The following is a 13,399-nucleotide window of genomic DNA, read 5'->3' as shown; positions in this document are numbered from 1 at the left end:
GTGATGCCCACATCCCATGAAATAAAAAAAAGTGATGCTGACCAGTCACAAAATATCTAATGAGTCAGTATACACTGCATGTTGGTCCTCAAAGGTCACCTGGGCTCAAACAAGCAAAGGAATTCTGCCCAGCAGTCTTAGGCACCCTGAAACAATAAAAAATTAAGTTCCCTGGGAGTGGAATTTTTCAGACCCATTCCACTATTGTAAATGTGCTGAGTCCAATGAACTCATGTCCTCCATTCGTGAGCCTACAGCAATTGCAGTGCCCAGCTACTTTAGCTGTCGCATGATCAAACCCTAATAGGGCCAAGCCAGACAAGCCAACTAAATTAGTCTCACTTGCAATCTCATGAGAGGATTCTGAAATTTCTGGATATTTGCTGTAATACCAAAGAGGCTGACCGGCAGACCCTATTCACAGTGAGCCTCAATTAGCACTGTCTGTGGCTGTGTGCTAGAGGTTCCTCCCACTTTTTGAGTCTCTGGGCCATGGTGAAAATAGTAGCAGTGGCAGGAAGAAGCCTGGGCTCCAGGGGCACAGGGCAGTCTCCCTTTAAATCTCTCACACTTTAAACCACCCTCCTGTTTTTTCTTCCCTTATGTCCTGTCTGGAGCTCTGGCAAATTTATGAGAGGCGAGTTCTAAGTAAAATTAAGCCTCACTCATGATATCTAAAGTCAAGAGGCATTCAAAATGACAAATTAAAAAGAAGCAGCTGCAAACAGCACTAATAGGGGGAGACAGCAGCATAGCAGTAATATCACTGGACTAGTAATCCAGGCTAATGCTCTGGGGACATGGTTTCATATCCCAGCATGGCATCCACTGGAATTCAAATTCAATTAATAAAATATCTGGAACTTAAAAACTAATCTCAGTAATGGTGACCATGAAATTATCAATTGTTGTAAAAACCCATTTGGTTCACTAATGTCCTTTAGGGAAGGAAATCAGCCACCCCCCTACCCCCTTGCAACCCCCAACCCCCACCCCCTCGCAACCCCCACACCTCCCACCCTCGCAACCCCCACACCCCCTCCCCTCCCCCCGTCGCAACCCCCACACCCCCTCCCCTCCGCTCCCCCGCAACCCCTCCCCTCCCCCACAACCCCCTCCCCCGCTACCTCCTTTCCCGCAACCCCTCCCCCCCTCGCAACCCCCTCCCCCCCTCGCAACCCCCACACCCCCTCCCCCCTCACTACCCCCACACCCCCTCCCCTCCCCCTCGCAACCCCCACACCCCCTCCCCTCCCCCTCGCCACCCCCACACCCCTCCCCTCCCACCCTCGCCACCCCCACACCCCCTCCCCTCGCATCCCACCCTCGCAATCCCCACACCCCCTCCCCTCCCTCGCAATCCCCACACCCCCTCGCAACCCCCTCCCCCGCAACCCCTCCCCTCGCAACCCCCTCCCCCCCTCGCAACCCCCTCCCCCCCCTCGCAACCCCCTCCCCCCCTTGCAACCCCCACACCCCCTCCCCTCCCCCCTCACTACCCCCACACCCCCTCCCCTCCCCCTCGCAACCCCCACACCCCCTCCCCTCCCCCGCAACCCCTCCCCTCCCGCGCAACCCCTCCACCTCGCAACCCCTCCCCCCTCGCAACCCCCTCCCCCCTCGCAACCCCCTCCCCCACAACCCCTCCCCCCCTCGCAACCCCCACAGCCCCTCCCCTCCCAACCCCCACACCCCCTCTCCTCCCAACCCCCACAGCCCCTCCCCCTCCCAGCCCCCACAGCCCCTCCCCCTCCCAACCCCCACAGCCCCTCCCCCTCCCAACCCCCACAGCCCTCCCCCTCCCAACCCCCTCCCCTCCCAACCCCCTCGCAACCCCCACACCCCCTCCCCCTCGCAAACCCCACAACCCCTCCCCCTCGCAAACCCCACACCCCCTCCCCCTCGCAACCCCCACACCCCCTCCCCCTCGCAACCCCCACATCCCCTCCCCCTCGCAACCCCCACACCCCCTCCCCCTCGCAACCCCACACCCCCTCCCCCTCGCAACCCCCACACCCCCACCCCCTCGCAACCCCCACCCCCTCGCAACCCCCTCACCCCCTCCCCCTCCCAAACCCCCCTCCCCCCTCCCAAACCCCCCTCACCCCCTCCCAAACACCCCCCCAAATCCCCCTCCCCCCCTCCCAAACCCCCCACCCCCTTGCAACCCCCTCATCCCCTCCCCCTCCCAAACCCCCCTCCCCCCCTCACAAACCCCCCTCCCTCCCTCCCAAACCCCCCAAATCCCCCTCCCCCCCCTCCCAAACCCCCCTCCCCCCTCACAAACCCCCCTCCCCCGCAACCCCTCCCCCCCGCAACCCCTCCCCCCTCGCAAACCCTCCCCTCGCAACCCCCACACCCCCTCCCCCCCGCAACCCCTCCCCTCGCAACCCCCACTCCCCTCCCCCCCGCTACCCCCACACCCCCTCCCCTCCCCCTCGCTACCCCCACACCCCCTCCCCTCCCCCTCGCTACCCCCACACCCCCTCCCCTCCCCCTCGCAACCCCCACACCCCCTCCCCTCCCCCTCGCAACCCCCACACCCCCTCCCCTCCCCCTCACTACCCCCACACCCCCTCCCCTCCCCCTCGCAACCCCCACACCCACTCCCCCTCGCAACCCCCACACCCCCTCCCCTCCCCCTCGCTACCCCCACACCCCCTCCCCTCCCCCTCGCTACCCCCACACCCCCTCCCCTCCCCCTCACTACCCCCACACCCCCTCCCCCCCGCTACCCCCACACCCCCTCCCCTCCCCCTCGCTACCCCCACACCCCCTCCCCTCCCCCTCGCAACCCCCACACCCCCTCCCCCTCGCAACCCCACACCCCCTCCCCCTCGCAACCCCCACACCCCCACCCCCTCGCAACCCCCACCCCCTCGCAACCCCCTCACCCCCTCGCAACCCCCTCACCCCCTCCCCCTCCCAAACCCCCCTCCCCCCCTCCCAAACCCCCCTCCCCCACTCCCAAGCCCCCCTCCCCCACTCCCAAGCCCCCCTCCCCCACTCCCAAGCCCCCCTCCCCCACTCCCCCCTCCCCCTCCCCCCTCCCAAACCTCCCTCCCCCCCTCCCAAACCTCCCTCCCCCCCTCCCAAACCCCCCTCCCCCCCTCCCAAACCCCCCCAAATCCCCCTACCCCTCCCAAACACCCCTCCCCCCCTCCCAAACCCCCCTCCCCCCCTCCCAAACCCCCCCAAATCCCCCTCCCCCCTCCCAAACACCCCTCCCCCCCTCCCAAACCCCCCACCTCCCCTCCCAAACCCCCCACCCCCTTGCAACCCCCTCATCCCCTCCCCCTCCCAAACCCCCCTCCCCCCTCCCAAACCCCCCTCCCCCCTCCCAAACCCCCCTCCCAAACCCCCCTCCCCCCTCCCAAACCCCCCTCCCAAACCCCCCTCCCCCCTCCCAAACCCCCCTCCCCCCTCCCAAACCCCCCTCCCCCCTCCCAAACCACCCTCCCCCCCTCCCAAATCCCCCCCCCTCCCAAACCCCCCTCCCCCGCAACCCCTCCCCTCGCAACCCCCACACACCCTCCCCCCGCAACCCCTCCCCTCGCAACCCCCACACCCCCTCCCCTCCCCCTCGCAACCCCCACACCCCCTCCCCCTCGCTACCCCCACACCCCCTCCCCCTCGCAACCCCCACACCCCCTCCCCCTCGCTACCCCCACACCCCCTCCCCTCCCCCTCGCTACCCCCACACCCCCTCCCCTCCCCCTCGCTACCCCCACACCCCCTCCCCTCCCCCTCGCTACCCCCACACCCCCTCCCCTCCCCCTCGCAACCCCCACACCCCCTCCCCTCCCCCTCGCTACCCCCACACCCCCTCCCCTCCCCTCCCCTCCCCCTCGCAACCCCCACACCCTCCCCTCCCCCTCGCTACCCCCACACCCCCACCCCTCCCCCTCGCTACCCCCACACCCCCTCCCCTTCCCCTCGCTACCCCCACACCCCCTCCCCTCCCCCTCGCTACCCCCACACCCCCTCCCCTCCCCCTCGCAACCCCCACACCCCCTCCCCTCCCCCTCGCAACCCCCACACCCCCTCCCCCTCGCAACCCCCACACCCCCTCCCCCTCGCAACCCCCACACCCCCTCCCCCTCGCAACCCCCACACCCCCTCCCCCTCGCAACCCCCACACCCCCTCCCCCTCGCAACCCCCACACCCCCTCCCCCTCGCAACCCCCACACCCCCTCCCCCTCGCAACCCCCACACCCCCTCCCCCTCGCAACCCCCACACCCCCTCCCCCTCGCAACCCCCACACCCCCTCCCCCTCGCAACCCCCACACCCCCTCCCCCTCGCAACCCCCACACCCCCTCCCCCTCGCAACCCCCACACCCCCTCCCCCTCGCAACCCCCACACCCCCTCCCCCTCGCAACCCCCACACCCCCTCCCCCTCGCAACCCCCACACCCCCTCCCCCTCGCAACCCCCACACCCCCTCCCCCTCCAACCCCCACACCCCTCCCCCCCCTCGCAAACACCCCTCCCCCCCCTCGCAAACACCCCTCCCCCCCCTCGCAAACACCCCTCCCCCCCCTCGCAAACACCCCTCCCCCCCTCGCAAACACCCCTCCCCCCCCCTCGCAAACACCCCTCCCCCCCCCGCAAACACCCCTCTCCCCCCCCTCCCCCCCCTCGCAAACACCCCTCCCCCTCCCCCCCTCGCAAACACCCCTCCCCCCCGCGCAAACACCCCTCCCCCCTCCCCCCCTCGCAAACACCCCACCCCCTCCCCCCTCGCAAACACCCCTCCCCCCTCCCCCCTCGCAAACACCCCTCCCCCCTCCCAAACACCCCTCCCCCCTCCCCCCTCCCCCCCTCGCAAACACCCCTCCCCCCTCCCCCCCTCGCAAACACCCCTCCCCCCTCCCCCCCTCGCAAACACCCCTCCCCCCTCCCCCCCTCGCAAACACCCCTCCCCCCTCGCAAACACCCCTCCCCCCTCGCAAACACCCCTCCCCCCTCCCCCCTCCCAAACACCCCTCCCCCCTCCCCCCTCGCAAACACCCCTCCCCCCCTCCCCCCTCGCAAACACCCCTCCCCCCTCCCCCCCTCGCAAACACCCCTCCCCCCTCCCCCCTCGCAAACACCCCTCCCCCCCTCGCAAACACCCCTCCCCCCTCCCAAACACCCCTCCCCCCTCCCCCCCTCGCAAACACCCCTCCCCCCCTCGCAAACACCCCTCCCCCCTCCCCCCCTCGCAAACACCCCTCCCCCCCCCCCTCGCAAACACCCCTCCCCCCCCCTCGCAAACACCCCTCCCCCCTCGCAAACACCCCTCCCCCCCTCCCCCCCCTCGCAAACACCCCTCCCCCCCTCCCCCCCCTCGCAAACACCCCTCCCCCCCTCGCAAACACCCCTCCCCCCCCTCGCAAACACCCCTCCCCCCCTCGCAAACACCCCTCCCCCCCTCGCAAACACCCCTCCCCCCCTCGCAAACACCCCTCCCCCCCTCGCAAACACCCCTCCCCCCCTCGCAAACACCCCTCCCCCCCTCCCCCCTCGCAAACACCCCTCCCCCCCTCGCAAACACCCCTCCCCCCCCTCGCAAACACCCCTCCCCCACTCGTAACCCCTTCTCTCCCAATCCCTCCGTCCCCTTCGCCACCCTGACCCTCAGTTTCTCTCACCATTCTGAAGCTTTCCGTTCAACATCCGCCGGAACGATGACGCTGCGTCACTCTCCTTCCGGGCGCAAGGCAACAGCCTCCGGATTCGGGCTTTCCGAGAGACGGGGTGGGGGAGGGGCAAGGGGCTGCTCTCTGCCCAAGGGGCGGGGTCTCGCTGCCCAGGGGGCGGGGTCTCGCTGCCCAGGGGGCGGGGTCTCGCTGCCCAGGGGGCGGGGTCTCGCTGCCCAGGGGGCGGGGTCTCGCTGCCCAGGGGGTGGTTTCTGCAACGGGGAGGGGGGTGTTCTTTGCACAAGGGGAGGGCTTTCACTCTGCAGTGGGGGAGGGGCTGCTCTCTACCCAGGGGGTCTTTCTGCTCTTGAGTGAGCAGCTAATCTCTGCCCTGGGTGGAAAGGCTGCTCGGTCCCAAGGAGAGAAGCTGTACTCTGCATTGGAGAAGGGTTCTCTCTCTCTCTCTCTGCACTGGTGGGAGGAGCTATTCTCCACTGGGTGGGGTGGGTGCTGTGCCCTGGGAGATGGGGCACTTTGCACTGGGGAGGGTACAACTGCTCTGCACTGAGGAGCTAGGGACTGCTCTCTACACTGGGCGGCTGGGGGAGCCTTTCTCTGTACTGGGGAGGGAGAGCCACTCTGAACTTGTGGGGATGGGGGTAGGGATGTGGATGAGGGTGGGGGGATGGGGATGAGGGTGGGGGGAGGGGATGGGGGTGGGGGGAGAGGGGGTGGGGCTGGCAGTGTGCTCTGCTCTGTGGGGAGGGGCTGCTGTCTGCTGCATGTCAATCACTGGCTTCACAGTTCATAATTATTATGGGAGCATGGTGATGGTGAGTGCTGGTGGGCAAATTAGCCTCAGTTTTGACATATCACTGGTAATATAAGGCTGTGTTTCAGCACTGCTATTGTTAATAGCTGTTTCTACCTTCACATGCTAATATCCAAAATAAATTCCATCAGCCTAACCCTAAACTGTAGATCATGCACCCATCAGTAACACTGGGTTGACTGCCTTGTCAACGGTCAATAACGTAGGTGGGATGTCAGGGCTTTGGAAAGAGTGTAGAGGAGATTTATTAGACTGGTACCAGCAATGATTAAGATATTCCAGTGATGCGAAGAGACTAGGAAAACTCCATTGTTCTCCTTAAAGCAGAGAAAGTTAAAGGAAGATTTAATAGAGATATTCAAAATCATGAAGGGTTTCAAAAGAATAGATGAGAAAGAATATAATAGATAGAAACAACTTCGATCACCAGAAGGCTTTGCAACCAGAGTTCATAGATTTAACTAACTGGTATCTCCATGCAGAGATGAGAAGTTATTTCATGCAGTTAGCTGTTGTGACCTGGAATGCGCTGATTGAAACAGTGGAAACAGATTTAATAGTAATTTTCAAAAGGATAAAGCTGAATAGTGTAGATGTTGAAAACCTGAAATAAAATAGAAAATATTAGAAACTCTCAACAAGTACACCCAATGTTAAATTAATCCAAATCCAGATGGTGAAGTAGGAGACCACATGCAAATCTCTTTTATTTAATACTAGATGTATTTACAAACTGCAACATTAAATATGTCTGCCCACTCCCTCAACAACTCCCAGTGTCCCAACAGTCTTTCGTTATATGTGCTCAAGGGACTTAATGTCATTCACCTGTGTATGACTAATGGGAAACAAAGCAGCAGGTTAGCGTGTGGTGGGGGTGGATTCAACTTCATGGAAAATTATGAAGAAACTGAAAAGAAAGGAGAGCCCCGGAGAGGCTATTAAAGTCTCCAGAACACAAAATAGGACAGAGTGTTTGGAAAGGGCTAGGAATCTAACTTCAAGCACATCAGATAAAGGGACGACAATGAGAAAGGGGACGGGAAATACAGGACTGAAGGTGTTGTATCTGAATGCACGCAGTATACGAAATAAGGTAAATGAGCTTGTGGCGCAGATTGCAATTGGCAGGTATGATGTGGTGGGCATCACGGAGACATAGCTGCAAGGGGATCAGGACTGGGAGCAAAATATCCAAGGATATACATCCTATCGAAAAGATAGGCAGGTTGGCAGAGGGGGTGGAGTTGCTTTGTTAGTAAGAAATGAAATTAAATCGATAGCAAGAAATGACGTAGGGTCAGATGATGTAGAATCTGTGTGGGTAGAGTTGAGGAACCGCAAAGGTAAAAAAACCATAATGGGAGTTATGTACAGGCCTCTGAACAGTGGTCAGGATGTGGGGCACAAGATATACCAGGAGATAGAAAAGGTGTGTAAGAAAGGCAAGGTTTCAGTGATCTTGGGGGATTTCAATATGCAGGTAAACTGGGAAAATCAGGTTGGTAGTGGATCCCAAGAAAAGGAATTTGTGGAATGTCTACGAGATGGTTTTTTGGAGCAGCTTGTGGTGGAGTCCACTAGGGAACAGGCAATTCTAGATTTAGTGATGTGTAATGAGGTAGATTTGATAAGGGAGCTTAAGGTTAAGGAACCCTTAGGAGGAAGTGACCATAATATGATAGAATTTACCCTGCAATTTGAGAGGAAAAAGCTGGAATCAGATGTAACGGTATTACAGTTGAATAAAGGCAACTACAGAGGCATGAGGGAGGAGCTGGCCAGAATTGACTGGGAGATGAGCCTAGCAGGAAAGACAGTGGAACAGTAATGGCAGGAGTTTCTGGGAGTAATTTGGGAGACACAGCAAAAATTCATCCCTAGGAAGAAGAAGCATACTAAAGGGAGGACGAGGCAACCATGGCTGACAAGGGAAGTCAGGGACAGCATAAAAGCTAAAGAGAAAGCATACAATGTGGCGAAGAGCAGTGGGAAACCAGGGGATTGGGAAGCCTACAAAGACCAACAGAGGACAACTAAAAAAGAAATAAGGAGGGAGAAGATTAAATATGAGGGTAAACTAGCCAGTAATATAAAAGAAGATTGCAAGAGTTTTTTCAGATATATATAGGGTAAGAGAGAGGCAAAAGTGGACGTTGGGCCGCTGGAAAATGAAGCTGGAGAAGTAGTAGTGGGGAACAAAGAAATGGCGGAGGAACTGAATAGGTACTTTGCGTCAGTCTTCACGGTGGAAGACATGAGTAACATCCCCAAAGTTCAAGAGAGTCGGGGGGGCAGAGGTGAGTATGGTGGCCATTACCAAGGAGAAGGTGCTAGGAAAACTGAAAGGTCTGAAGGTGGATAAATCAGCTGGACCAGATGGATCACACCCCAGAGTTCTGAAGGAGATAGCTGAAGAGATAGTGGAGGCGTTAGTGGTGATCTTTCAGGAATCACTGGAGTCAGGCAGTGTCCCAGAGGACTGGAAAATCGCTAATGTAACCCCCCTGTTTAAGAAGGGAGTGAGGCAAAAGACGGGAAATTACAGGCCGATTAGCCTGACCTCGGTCATTGGTAAGATTTTAGAGTCCATTATTAAGGATGAGATTTCAGAATACTTGGAAGTGCATGGTAAAATAGGGCAAAGTCAGCATGGTTTCATCAAGGGGAGGTCATGCCTGACAAATCTGTTAGAATTCTTTGAGGAGGTAACGAGTAGGTTAGACAAAGGAGAGCCAATGGATGTTATCTACTTGGACTTCCAGAAGGCCTTTGACAAGGTGCAGCACAGGAGGCTGCTTAGTAAGATAAGAGCCCATGGTGTTAGAGGCAAGGTACTAGCATGGATAGAAGATTGGCTGTCTGGCAGGAGGCAGAGAGTGGGGATAAGGGGGTCCTTCTCAGGATGGCGGCCGGTGACTAGTGGAGTTCCGCAGGGGTCAGTGTTGGGACCACAACTTTTCACTTTATACATTAATGATCTAGATGAAGGAACTGAGGGCATCCTGGCTAAGTTTGCAGATGATACAAAGATAGGTGGAGGGAGAGTTAGTATTGAGGAGGTGGGAGGCTGTAGAAGGATTTGGACAGGTTAGGAGAATGGGCAAAGAAGTGGCAGATGGAATACAATGTGGGCAAGTCTGAGGTCATGCACTTTGGTAGGAAGAATAGAGGCATAGACTATTTTCTAAATGGGGAGAGAATTCAGAAATCTGGAGTGCAAAGGGACTTGGGAGTCCTAGTCCAGGATTCTCTTAAGGTTAACTTGCAGGTTGAGTCGGTAGTTAGGAAGGCAAATGCAATGTTAGCATTTATTTTGAGAGGACTAGAATATAAAAGCAGGGATGTGCTGCTGAGGCTTTATAAGGCTCTGGTCAGACCACATTTAGAATATTGTGAGCAATTTTGGGCCCCGTGTCTCAGGAAGGATGTTCTGGCCCTGGAGAGGGTCCAGAGGAGGTTTATGAGAACGATCCCAGGAATGAAAGGCTTAACATGTGAGGAACATTTGAGGACTCTGGGTCTATACTCGATGGAGTTTAGAAGGATGAGGGGGGATCTGATTGAAACTTACAGAATACTGAAAGGCCTGGATAGAGTGGACGTGGGGAAGATGTTTCCATTAGTAGGAGAGACTAGGACCCGCGGGCACAGCTTCAGAGTAAAGGGAAGACCTTTTAGAACAGAGATGAGGAGAAACCTCTTTAGCCAGAGAGTGGTGAATCTATGGAATTCGTTGCCACAGAAGGCTGTGGAGGCCAGGTCATTGAGTGTATTTAAAACCGAGATAGATAGGTTCTTGATTGGTAAGGGGATCAAAGGTTATGGGGAGAAGGTGGGAGAATGGGGTTGAGAAACTTATCAGCCATGATTGAATGGCGGAGCAGACTCGATGGGCCGAATGGCCTAATTTCTGCTCCTATGTCTTATGGTCTTATAATCCTTAACCTTGATAATATAATTAACATACCATTAATTCCCAAATCTAGGTCATTGACAAATATCAAGAAAAGCATTTGTTCATCGTACTGACTCCTGAAGAACCCCACTGTGTACATTTCTGCAATCCAAAAAACAGCCATTCACCACTATTCTGTCTTTCCTGACACATAGCCAACTTTGTATCCATGCTGCCACTGTTCCCTTTATTCCACGGGTTTCAACTTTGCTGACAAGCCTATCATGTGACATTTTATAAAAATGCTTTTTGGAAGTCCATGTACACCACATCAACCACATTACTCTCAACAAGCCTCTCTGTTACCTCATCAAAAAACTTAATCAAATTACATAAATACATTTTGATTTTAACAAATTCATGCTGGCTTTCCTTAATAATTCCACACTTGTCCAAGTGACTGTTAATTTTATCCCATATTACCATTTCTAGAAGCTTTCTCACGAAAGAAGTTAAACTGACTGGCCGGTAGCCGTATTTATCCTTATACCCTGTCATTCATGATTCTGCCATTAACACCTCTAAATACATGTTTTGTTTCTTTACTTGTCCCATTATGACAACTTTTGGCCTTGTACCAGATACCCTTTTGTCATTTAATCTCTCCTGCCTTCTACCCTATCACAGATCTTCCCTTTTGCTCTTTTTCCCACCTTCCCCCATTTAATTTGCTTAAAACCTATTACATCTCTAATTTTTCCCAATTCTGATGAAAGATTATTGACCTGAAACATTGGGCAGAATTTTGCCCTTGGTGGGCGGGCGGGCCCCACCGGCTCGGCGGCGGGCGGACAGCCAACCCCCGCCACAGAAACGAGGCCTTCTGCCATTTTGAGTGGGCGGGCCAATTAAGGCCTGCCCAGCGGCCTGCCTGACAGGAAGCGCTATGCGCTGCCTGTACGGGGGGGTTGGGGGAGGGAATCCCCAGCTGTCAAAGTGCGCAATTTCGCTCATGTGTGTGAAAGAGCGCACTGCTCCCTGAGACTAAGTGCTGTCTCAAGGAGATTACTGACAGTCCAAAAAACTTTAAAAATAGAAAAATTAAAAATTTATTAACATGTCCCCTTCATGTGACAATGTCACACAAGATGGGACATGTTAATAAATATCACATAAAATGTATTAAACTTTTTAAAAACGGACATGAAACCTCATCCCGCCAGTGGATGAAATTTCATGAATAATCAGAAGCCCGCTGGGGCTCCTGGCCTGCCCGCCAGCCTTAAGATTGGACGGGCAGGTCTTTAGTTATCTTAATTACTCTGTCAATGGCCTCAATTGGCCATTGACAGGTCAGCGAGCGGATAGCTGATTTCGCTGTCCGCCCGCCTTCCTAAAAATTTAAAGGGACCGGGATGACGTTGGAGGTTCCTCCCGATGTCATCCCGCGTCATTTTCCCGTCGGTGAGCAGGCCCCGCCCCCAAATCGCCGACGGGAAAATTCAGGCCATTAACTCTGTTTCTCTCTCCACAGGTGTGGTCAGACCTGCTCAGTATTTCCAGCACCCACTGTTTTTATTTCAGATTTCCAGCTTCTGCAGTATTTTACTTTTATTACAACAGGATACGATAGTCAAGGTTGTGGCTTTTTATATCTGTCCGTGACCCGATCCAGTCAGAAAGATTAATAATATTCTATTCTTGAATCGAGTGATAAAGTACCTTTATAAAGGATTTGGAAAAGGGATGTGAAGTTTGTTCCATTTCTTATTTTCCCAAACTTTCTGTTTTAATCATTAAGCACTCATCTATTATAATTATTGAAATGCCAATTAGTTTTCCCCCAGATTGTTGTTTTTAAAAGTTTCCCCACCACCAATATAGACACTGGGCAGAATTTTCACTCCTGTGTCAGGAGCACTGGATCAGGAAAACGCCCGAATTCGCAAACCCGACTCAGGAAAGTGCCCTGAACATTCGGATTTTCATCCTGGGGTGGGAGTGAGGGAGGGGTGGGGTGGGGGTGGTGGTGTTAACAGTTGCTGAGCCCACCGAAAAGAGTACAGAGGCAGCCAGAAGGGCTGCCAGGTGCCGAGGCAGACTGGTTAAAAGCCCAGCCTTGGTGCTCTATAAAGAAAAACAATAAAACCAAAAACTGCCCTCTAGTCCTCACCACACACAACCCCTCACAGCCCACAGGCCCCCATGAACCATCCATGCCAACTCATGCCACCCCACCCATCCCCATGGCCCCCCATATGCTCCATGCCACTATATGCCCCCAAGGCCCTTTATAACCCCTATGGCAACTTAGTGCCAATTCATGCCAACCCATGACATCAAACTCATCCTCCTGGCCCTTTATAGCCCCGATACCAACTTTGTGCCAATGCATTCCACCTCCAACCTACCACCCTTTGTTCTTACACCCTCCATGCTAACTCACCTAGTATCCATCATGGGTAGATCTCAGGACTCATTCTGAGATGAAATAAAATAAAGTTCTAAGAGTTGATTGCAGACTTTATTTTTAAAAAGGCACTCTCATTGATAAAAAATCCATTCAAAGCATGTAAACTCCTTTAAATACTTACTCCCTTATGAAAACAAACATTTTATTCAAGCACCTAATCCTGTTTGAAAACATGCATTTGTCTTCATAGCCCCACATCAAAGACTTGGAGCTGTCAATGAAAATGTAACCTTACAGCAACCCGCCCCCCACCACCCCCCCACCCCCCCTCCTCGCCCGACCATTGTGATACTAAAGGTTGTGGAATCAGTCATGTAGTACTAATCCTATAATGATAACCTTCAGCCTTATGTCTACAGATAGCTAGTCAAAGTGCATGTGATTTTCTTTTCAGAAACTTAAAGAAATTGGATATATAAATGCCTTGACAGTTCCACTGAACCCATTTTTATGCACATTCATGTCTAAGGGCACCTGACACCTCTTAAATTGCACTTTCTCTCTCCCAAAGGGCTTCCTGGACCTCTCCAAAAGGGTACCCTATCTCTCCAGATAACTCTGGCAGCTTTAAA

General features: G+C 55.6%; 1 protein-coding gene across 1 annotated transcript in view; it reads right to left on the bottom strand.

The window, feature by feature from the left end:
• Positions 1-6,092, bottom strand: part of tma16 (translation machinery associated 16 homolog) — a 48,864-nt gene extending 42,772 nt beyond the window's left edge. The window contains exon 1 of the mRNA XM_078540765.1: positions 5,637-6,092. Within this exon, the coding sequence (XP_078396891.1) occupies positions 5,637-5,639 (3 nt within the window). The 5' untranslated portion in view covers positions 5,640-6,092. The remainder of the gene's footprint in view (positions 1-5,636) is intronic.
• Positions 6,093-13,399: the final 7,307 nt, after the last annotated feature.

The sequence above is a fragment of the Cetorhinus maximus genome, chromosome 1 (assembly GCF_964194155.1).
Source record: "Cetorhinus maximus chromosome 1, sCetMax3.hap1.1, whole genome shotgun sequence".
NCBI classification, from domain to species: Eukaryota; Metazoa; Chordata; class Chondrichthyes; order Lamniformes; family Cetorhinidae; genus Cetorhinus; species Cetorhinus maximus.
Note: the sequence above shows the minus strand (reverse complement) of the source record. Positions and strands in the feature narration are given on the sequence as shown.